Source organism: Nannospalax galili, unplaced genomic scaffold (assembly GCF_000622305.1).
Source record: "Nannospalax galili isolate Female #2095 unplaced genomic scaffold, S.galili_v1.0 scaffold95, whole genome shotgun sequence".
Taxonomy (NCBI): Eukaryota; Metazoa; Chordata; class Mammalia; order Rodentia; family Spalacidae; genus Nannospalax; species Nannospalax galili.
In genome coordinates, this window is record NW_008342393.1 from 5,229,904 (window position 1) to 5,240,266 (window position 10,363).

The 10,363-nt window shown below is 45.6% G+C and overlaps 1 protein-coding gene across 1 annotated transcript; it reads right to left on the minus strand.

The window, feature by feature from the left end:
* Positions 1-2,795: 2,795 nt before the first annotated feature.
* Ankrd40cl (ANKRD40 C-terminal like) lies at positions 2,796-10,060 on the minus strand. The gene is given in 4 exon segments (XM_029565983.1): positions 2,796-2,942; positions 3,755-3,851; positions 3,853-3,910; positions 10,021-10,060. Coding segments are annotated over 4 exon segments (342 nt in total).
* Between the last annotated feature and the right edge of the window lie 303 nt (positions 10,061-10,363).

Below are 10,363 nucleotides of genomic sequence, written 5' to 3' on the forward strand. Positions count from 1 at the left end.
TACATGGTAACACACAGTTCGATGTTAGCTGCTACTTTGAGAAGCTTGGAAGGTGTGTGACCTTGAAGGGCAAAGGGGCCTTCAGAGGAACTGCTGATGCCCCTTCTCAAGCTGGATGGGCTTTTTCCTTTTTAAACTGTATGTTCATGTGCTTTTGTATGTATGCTGTTTCCTAATAAAAAGATTTTTTTAAGTGGGAAAAGGTCTTGGTGTAGGAAGTGACTAATAAACCTGCTTCATTAAATTAACCCCCAGTGCATGGCAGATTAAAAAGGTCTACTTTCTTTCCTCTTTTTCTTGAGATGGTCTCATTGTGTAGCCCAGGCTCACCTGGAACTCAGGTCTAACTGCCTCATCCAATTGCTGGGATTACCAGTGCCCCACCATGCTTGGCTAAATTTGGATTCTGAACACTACAAACGAGACCTATACAGACTTTGAGATGTCTTTTTTCATTTAGGTGGCAGAGAATGGATATTTCTGTTCTAAGCAGAGGACCCAGATTTGGTTCCCAGCAGGTAGAACACTCAAAACTTTTTTTTTTTTTGTCTTTTTGAGACAGGGTCTCCCTGTAGCCCCAGCTGACCTGGAACTCGCTGTGTAGACCAGGCTGGCCTTGAACTCACAGAGATCCGACTGCCTCTGCCTCTGCCTCCCAAGGGCTGGGATTAAAGGCATGCCCCACCATGCCCAGCTAAAAAAAATTTTTTTTTTAATTTGAAAAGTTTGCTTTTAGAAAAAGGACATGCTATAAGGAAGGTACATAGGATTGACATAGTTGATACCAGTTCCTAGAAGTCCTTTTCCATATCCTATTCCTTGGGGCTCCTTTACAGGTGAGGTACAGGGTCATTCAGCACAGCCAGCGCCTGTATGCCAGGTGCTGTCTTCATGATTTGCGATGGGTCAGTGAGAACAGGTGCCACTCCCTACCTTGCTTGTCTCCTCACTGCCCTGGTGCTCAGAGTTGTGCCAGGACTTCCCCTGACAACCAGCAATGGGTTTGTGCTGTTCTTAACAGTAATATCACTCTAAATTGGTTGCAGGTAGCTAGGGGTCTAGAGTACCACCCCTCTCTTCTTTTATTTTTTTCCTTGTTTTTAAAACAGTCTCACTAGCCCCAACTTGCCTGGAACTCACTATGTAGATCAGGCTGGCCTCTATCACAGAAATCTGCCTGCCTCTGCTTCACTGGGATTAAAGATAATGGGCCACCATGCCCAGCTGGCCTTGAGTACTTACTATAACCTAAATACAGTGTATAACTGGAACCTTTTAGTATGGCATTTGCTACTGGATCATTTCACTTAAAGTAATTTGAAGATTATTCAGTGGGATTGTACTTTATGAAGCAATTTTTACTTTCAAGGTATAAGGTGAGAACTTCAATCAAGCTTACTTTACTCTGTACTCTTCAAGTTTTATAAGACAGAAAAAGGGTTTGCTCATCTGTAATCCCAGCTCCTGGAAGGTGGAGCCAGTAGGATCTAAGTCCTCCTCAGTTATACTGAGTTCAAAGCCATCTTGGGCTTCATGAGACCTTGTCCCAACTCCCCCCTGTTCAGGAGTGGAATGTGTTGATTAGAAGAGGTAAGGATTTGCTCATCAGTCTTGTGATTGCATTGCTGTTCTCCGGCCTTGCTATGACTAACCACCGGGTAACACCTGTAGGCTCTGCTATCAGCAGAGCATTGCTGTCATCCAGACTACTTTGATATTGTTCACCTTCTAAGCAAATGTGTTCATTTATAAACAGTTCTTATTTTTCCACAAATGGTGCTTCCTAGCTGTTAATGAACCCTGAGCCTCTGCCTAAATTCTTATTCAAAGCAGAACAAAATTGAAAGTACTTAAGAAAAGATGTCACTTGGGACTTGACTCCATCTGTTAACAATCTGCCATTAAAACACTGGGTGTTGGTGGGAACTGGCAGGCTGGCTTTACAAGAGGTGTTTTTATAAAATGTGCTGATGCAGCCTTAGAGTGTTGCCTGCGTAAGAGGCAATGGACAGTAAGCAGATTGCTGGAGCAGGACTCATCCCATCAGTGAAATGGGTCATGTTTCTACTCCTACGCCATTTAAGCCATCTTCCTCTCTGACATTTGAGCAATGCCCATCGTGTGTTCCTTACCCTCCCTCAGATCTCAGCTGCTGAGAAGTTGGCCATGCAGGAACAGTGGAGTCTGCTGGGGGTAGAAATAGGATGCTGGTTCATGAGGAGCACTGGTGTTCTACTTAAACCTGTTTTGTAAGGATTAGAGATATTTCAGGAGGATTGGCTGTGTAAAGAAGTGTGAGTGTGTGAATGAAAGTGGGTAAATTACAGCTGAGTCCTTGTATAGTGACAACAGCTATCTAAAACTTAGCAAAAGTTGGTCTAAAGCCTAGTGTAGGAAAGAACCTAGCATGAGTGATGACAGCCATCCTTTGAGTTAGGCCAGTGAGCTCACCATTACCATCTGCCCTGCCCCCAACTTCAGTGCTGTGGGCCACACATGGCTGTTTTCACAAGTGGTCTAACATAGGTTGAAGGTAGTTGTTTACTCATGTTGTAAATCATGCATTTTGTAGGTAAGCAGAGCTGGGGGCGTAGCTCAGTGAGAGTGCCAGTATTGGGGTACAACACTTGAGAATAAACTTGCCTTGGTGTGGTTATCAAAACAGTGTCAAACATTTTCCCCTAGCTCAGAAAAGAGATGAAACAGTCTCTCTCCAAAGTTCAGATGTGGTCAGCCAAACTCAAGTGCATCTGGGCTTCATTCACCAAATGATTCAAGCTTTTCCTTGTCTGGAGCTAATAGGTCATTTTTGCAGCGTTACTATTGTAGCGGGGTCTCTGGGTCAGAGGGGATGCTGTGTGTTGTATCCATTCAGAGTTTGCACTTTTCACTAAAAGGAGTTCTATGTCTTGAAAGTCCTGGAGTCTTTGAAGGTCTTTGTCCTAAATGTGGGAAATAAATTTACTGCTTTTACTATGTGAAGTAACTGAAGTAAGGCTTAAATACTGGTCAGGATCACCTCAGGTGGTTTTCTTGTCTCTCTGTGGCAAACTTTGTTAGTTGGATTTGTTTATGTTGAAGCTGTCTAGAAACTGTGGTCATCTTATGATATTTAGTTTACAAAGAATATGCGATCAACTGAAACAGTAAGACTTGTCAAAGATCTGGGCACTGAGGCACACTCCTTCAATCCCAGCACTTGGGAAGCAGAGGCAGGCAGATCTGTGTGAGATTAAGACCAGCCTTGGCTAGCTATATAGTGAGTTCTAGGCCAGCTGGGGCTACAGGGAAGCCCTGTCTCAAAAACCAAAGTCAAAGGCATTTTGGAAAAAGTCTAAAGGAATGAAGTTGATACTAAAACTTAACATCTACACTTTCAGTCTGGAAAATAAAAATGCAGATTGCAAAGGTGGTCCTTTGCTAAGCAAATAAAAGTTGGCTGTGTTTTCCATCCTGAGGACTTGCTGTCTTATTAGCCAGTCATTTTACTGACATTGGCAGAGCTCAAATATGTCTTTAAATTGGGAAGCCTCTTGTCACTCGGGTTTTTAAAGAATTTCTGAATCGATGTGTAAAATCAATAAAAGTGCCTGATTGAAGATGACCCAGGTACTGTGACCAGAATTCTCCTATTTTGAGTTTTGTTGTATTAGGAACATCATTTTATGTTATACAACCATACAACACAACCAATTTGGTGTGTTTATGTTATACAACACACCGAATTATACATTTGGTGGTGTGTGGGACTCACCTTTCTGAGCAGTGTGTTTGGCAATTTCCTTATGTTCTCCACATGTTCTGGATTAACCCCCAGCTCACAGCAGCTCACTTCTAGTAGATTCTGATAACTCTTGTCTGTGCAGTTCAATCTCAATGAAGTCATTTTCTTTGGAGTTCTGAATTCTCACTTTGAGCACCAACTGTGGGTCACCCATATATGTATATGTAGTTTATGAGAGAAAATACCCATTTTAAAGGTTGTTGCCTTCACAGCATAGATGATCCTCAAAACTAAATACTCAGTAGACAGAGCTTTTCTAATCAGTAGGTGTTATTACCTACTTTACTTGTGCTGAGCCAACTCTAGGATGTGTGCCCCATTATGTCATGCAAACAGCTTGCAATTTGATGCCAGTCAGTGATTCAGTGACTTAGATACCATGATTTTCTTTTTATATGTATTGCCTGAATGTACATAAGTGCATCTGTGTCTTGCAATGCCTGCAGAGGTCAGAAGAGGGCATCAGATCCCCTGGAAGTGGAGTTACAAATGGTTGTTAGCCACCATGTGAGTGCTGAGAATCGAACCCAGGTCCTCTACAAGAGCAGCCAGTGCTTTTTTTTTTTTTTGATCGTTTTGAGACAGTCTCCCTGTAGCCCCAGCTGTCTGGAACTTACTATGTAGACCAAGCTGGCTTTAAACTCACTGAGATCCACCTGCCTCTGCTGGGATCAAAGGCGTGCACCACCAAGCCCAGCTTAGGGCAGCCAGTACTCTTAACTGCTGAGCAGCCTTGCTTGTTTTGTTTTGAAGGAGGGTGTCAGATACCCTGGAACTGGAATTACAGGTGATTGTGAGCTACCTGATAGGGGCACTGGGAACTCGGGCACATCTGGAAGAGCAAGCATTCTTAGTTACTGAGAACTGTCTCTCCACTGCCCCCCCCCCTTTTTTGAGAAAGGGTCTCCCTGTAGCCCCAGCTGGCCTGGAACTTACTATGTAGACCAGGTTGACCTTGAACTCACAGAGACACATCTGCCTCCCAAGTGCTGGGATTAAAGATGTTCACCACGTCAGGCTCCCTGATGTTTTTTGAAATGTCTCTCACTATCCAGCCCACTCAGACCTTCAACTTAAGATTGTCTTGTCTCAGCCTTCCAGGTGCTGTGGTTACTTGAATGCATGCCACGCCTAGCTGCTTTCTCAAGGCTGGGCTCAAACCCAGGGCTAGGTGCTAGGGCAAGTATTCTACCCGGAGCTGTACCTTCAGCAGTGTTTTTTAAAATGCATTGCCCATGGGCAGTGGGTAGCAGTTGTGATGCCTGGTTGCTCGTTTGGGAAGTTACAGGGAAATGTATATCACTGGGTGCATGTGTTATCACTAGGTGATTCCTACCACATCCCTTAAATAGGATGATTCTACTCATAAGGGACTGTCACTGAATGTGATTTGTTCAACTTTCTAGTCATACTGTAAGTCACATGGTGAGTAGCTCTATACAACATGATCCAGGAGCTGAGTCCTTACTTAGACAGGTGGTGTTGGGTTTGACACCAGCTAGGTCAGTTGGCAAGTGTGGATTCTTGCCTTCTTGCTGACATTCACCTAGGAGAAAGTTGGAAAAGAGATGAGGTGAGAAGCAGCAGCGCTCCAGCATTTGGCTGATGTGCAGGTCAGTCAAGTGACAGTAGTGATGCCTACCTCCCCTTCCTGGCTCCGTCCACCCTGTTCCCCTCCTTTCAGAGATAGGACTGAGGAATGGCAGTAGTAGGTTTTAATCTTTAAAAATGTTGCTCTATTATTCTGGGGGGGGCATTCATGCCACAGTGTATGTGACGATCAGAGCACAACCTTGTGGAGTCTTTTACATGGGTTCTGAAAGATCTTGAGTGGCAAATGTTTTTGCCCACTGAGCCATCCTGAAGGCCCAACTTTCAGTCTTCCTTCATCACCACCCAAATCATGAAAGGAAGCTGAGACTTGTTTTAAAGTGGTCCCTAATCTGGGGAAGAAATAATTATAATCTATGAATTTAAGTTTCTGCATATATATATATATATATATATTTGGTCTTTTTGAGACAGGGTCTCCCTGTAGCCCCAGCTGTCCTAGAACTCACTATGTAGACCAGGTTGGCCTTAAACTCAGAGATCTGCTTGCCTCTGCCTCCCGAGTGCTGGGATTCAAGGCATGCGCCACCACACCTGGCTCTGCTAATATTTTTATCATGGAGTGTTCTGTGGCTCCAGGTCTCTAGCAGAGCTATATGATGGGAAAGATGAAATTATGAGGAGAAATTTTCTGACCCATAGGTAGAGAAGTACTTATGTTGCACGACTCCAAATCTAGCATCACAGTATTTGCTGCTTTGTTTATTAAAAGACAGGGTCTTGATTGACATCCCAAGCTGGCTTTGAACTCTCAGTTCTCCTAAGTGGAATTGTTGGGGTTACAGGTGTGTGCCACCATGTCCAGCAACATACTTCAAAGTCTGTACCAGTGATTAAAAAAAAAAGTCCCGAAGGAGGTGGGCATGAAGTCCCACCCCAAGCTGGAGTTGTTAGTTGATAGCTGCAAAGCATAACAGTCCATTTTCTTTAAGGCTACAACCCCTGGTAAGCCTAGGTCGACCATGCTCTGGGACAAGTTCCACACCCAAGAATATTTGGGGAGCACACATTGGATGGGGCTTGGGGTTGGAGAACATGAAGTTGGGTGGGTAGGGAAGTGGGGGTGGATCTGGGAGGAGTTGGGGGAGGGAATATGGTCAAAATACATTGTATGAAATTCTCAAAGACAATAAAGATAATAAAGGGCTAAGGATGTAGTGTGGTGGTAGAACATTTACCTGTCATGCCTCAGGTCCTGGGTTCAATCTCCAGCACCATAGCACCAGCAAAACTTCAGAAATGAGTCTTTACAGGACAATAGAAGAGGCAGATGTTAAAGGAAATCACAATGGTGCCCAGTGAGATAAAGACAAGACAGTACTATGACAACATGGAATAGGTCTAGAAAAATCCTCCACCTCTGCAGAAGTCAAGACTCCCATGAAGGTTGGGCCCTTGAGGTGACATCAGATAGACTTAACCAGTTCTAGAGAGCAGTGCTTTCCGACTCTTGTCACTCTGGGGAGGGAATGAGTGCAAGAAGATGAGGGCCTGGTTATACGCTTAGGAGCAAGGACCCGAGCTGTCAGGTAGCCATTTGTCCCGTGGAAGTGACTTCTAAGTATAAAAATACAGCAGGATTTCAAAAACAGCCAGCATTTCTTAACCTTTTTTAGTGTGTGAGTTTGGTGTGTGCATGCCATGGTGTGTGTGTGTGTGTGTGTGTTTGTGTGTGTGTGTGTGTGTGTGTGTGTGTGTTCCTTTCACCTTTAGTTTTTGGTCTCCCTGTAGCCCCATTTGGCCTGGAACACGCTATGTAGATTGGCCTTGAACTGCCACCAGGCCCAGCCCACCTTTATTTTTGTGTATGAGTGTTTTGCCTACATGTAAGTATACCCATGTGTGATACCCATGGAGGCCAGAAGAGAGGATTGGATCTCCTGGAACTGGAGTTACACATGGAAGCCATCATGTGGGTTCTGGTAACCAAACCTAGATCCTCTGCAAGTGCAGCCAGTGCCCTTAACCACGGAGTTATTCAGACCCTTTCCACCATTTTAAAAAAAGATTTAATTCTATGTGTATATATGTTTGCTGCATGAGTTTATGTATACCATGAATGTACAGGAGCCCATGGAGGCTGGAAGAGGGTGTCGTTCCCCAGAACTGGAGTTACAGGTGTATTGGGAACTGAGGTCCAAAAGAGCAGTGCGTGCCCTTCACTAGTGAAGTCTCCCTTCTGCTTTACAAATACATGTTACCACATCTTGTTTTTCACATGGGATCAGATTCAGGCCCTTAGGCTTGTACAGTGAGTGCTTTTAACTGCTGAACCATCTCCTGGGCTCATTTAGTTTTCTTGTTGTTGGGGGATTTGGGGGGTGGTTTTTTTTTTTTGTTTTTTTTTTTTGAGAGGTGGACTCCTGTACCTGTAGCTGGCCTTGAACTTCTGATCTCCCTATCTCAAGTTCTAGAACTTGCTATGTAGACCAGGCTGGCCTCAATGTCATAGAGATCCACCTGTCTGCCTCCTGAGTGCTGGGATTATAGGTGTGTGCCAACACTAAGCTTAGGAGCTTTAAATGATCTAAGTGGCTTGCATTATATTAGTTGTGCAGTGCTAGTGCTAGTCTAGAGGAAAGGCTTGGGTCTTAATCCTAAATCAATGCATTTTTCAACTGGAAACCATTATTGACCTCCCTTTTTTGAGGAGGTCATGAGACATCCTGTGAAGTAGAGACATGATTTCCATTTTCCAGACAAGAAAACTGAGGCTGGGAGGTGAAACACCTCAGGTTAAGTAAATGGAGGGACTTGAGTGTGAGCAAGGTTCGAAAGGCAAATGAGGAAGCTAGTTTTCCCTTCTGCAAGTGGCAGCCCAACCTTGGGCAGATGGGTAACACACACACACACCCCACCCCTCCACAAGGGACTGCAGCCTCCCTCCTGACGCTCCCTGGAAGCAGGAAGGTGAAGCCCTGCAGCTTTCCCACCAGTTGCCTTCACAGCCTGCCACGGTGTTGCCTGCTCCACCCCAGTTTCTAAGTCACCAGGTGCTGATGGTGACTCTGATGAAGGGTTACAGTAGTGGGACTGGCTCTGGTGAGGAACCCCATGTGTGAGCTGATCCTCCAATTCCCACCCCACCCCACATGCTCCAGTGACTCCACTTTTCTTTTTTTTTTTTTGGTCTTTTTGAGACAGGGTCTCCCTGTAGCCCCAGCTGTCCTGGAACTCACTATGTAGACCAGGCTGGCATTGAACTCACAGAGATCTGTCTGCCTCTGCCTCTGCCTCCAAGTGCTGGGATTAAACGCGTGCACCACCACACCCCGGCTGACTCCACTTTTAAAACAAATCCAAGGGGGACTGGATCTGACTCCTGAGGGGCAGTTCTGAACCTTGGTCAGAAAAACTGAAGTGTGCCTCAGTCAATGTAGGACACTTAGCTGGTCAACACTAAGAGACAGTGCTGAACCCTAAATGGGATGTATTTATCAACACCCCAGCCCTGCCACAAGGGCTCAGGGAACATCTCAGAAGACAGAATGTAGAGCTGGAGGATCCTGTCTTCTAGACATGACGTGGGCACTGCACTTAGGAACTCACAGCAGCTGTGGTTTTCTGCACAAGATTGAGCCAGCCAAACCTCTGGCATAGATGGGGAAAGTGGCTTCCTGGCGCCACCCTTTACTGACCTGCTATTCGAAGTTGATAGCTGCTGCAGGAGGGTGTGGCCACTGGTTAGGCTGCTCGTCCTCCAGTGGATGGCCCCATACACTCCCATATGGGCAGCACTAACTAGACAGGTTTTCAAAGAAAATGAAAAATAAAAGTTAGGGGAGCCTTGGGAGTACTTGGGAGGGGTTGGATGGGATGTGGAGAATGGGAACTGTATATGATCATATCTTATTGTACATGTATAAAATTCTCAGAGCTGGGAATTCGGCTCAGTTGGTGAAATAGTTATTTGGCATGCACAAAGCCCTGGGTTCAATCCAAAAAACAAAATGAAAAACTTCAAACCAGTGACCACAGAACATTAAATCTGGAGCCCAGGGCTTTCTGAATGCAGGCCGTACTTGTGCCCCAGTGCCAAGTGCCTCCCAGGCAAGGAAATCCAGCCCAGCCCCCTGCCCACACAGCAAAGAATGTTCCTTGCCTCAGTGCACAGGGATTTTTGTCTGCCCTTCCAGCCTGGACCATGGAGGTGGCTCAGCACTGTGCCTGGGATTCTGAGGCCTCTGTTCCAGGCAGCCCCCTCAGACACCAGTCCCTAAGTGGAGTGATACCACCCTGTGCCCCTACCTACTCATCTAAGAACTTTGCAGGCCTAGCCTAGTATGTGTCAAGTCTAACTGGGTCTGGGGGAAAAATTTGGGTCTGAATTCCTCTGACATCTTGGACAAGGTATGTAACCTCTCTGAGCATGTTTTCTGATCAGGAAAAGGGGCTAATAAGCCCTACCTCAGGGTGTGAGAAGGGCCCAGAGACCTTCTAGCTACCACCAGTGAGCACCAGAAACTGCTGGCTGCAACTCAAATTCATACTTGTTGCCCTGGGGAAGATTCCTGATCCATTTGTTCTGCTCTTGGCTGGCCCACTGACCACAGGACTAGCCCACTACCTTCCCACCACCCTCCACCATTAGGCTTCCTGAGGATTGTACTGGGAACAGGACTCACCAGCCAGCTTCTCCCTGACACCCTCTTCAGGCTTTTCCATGACAGCTCAGAGGTCCCTCTCATGCACCAGCTCCCAGACAAATGAAAAGTGCTTTCTAGAGCCTCGACGTGTGTGAAATCAATAATGTATGTTCTTGTCACCAGCCTGTAAAATAGGGTGAGGTAATTTTTATTTCACAGCTAAACAAACAGGTTAAATATGCCATATGACTTGCAGGACACAGTGCAAATGAAGGAAGAGGTTGAAGTTCAAGGCTCCCCCACTCCCTCTCAGACTGTCCACTGGATACCATGCCGACTATAACACTCAGAGGGAATGGCACCTTTTGCTCTGATCTGAGCA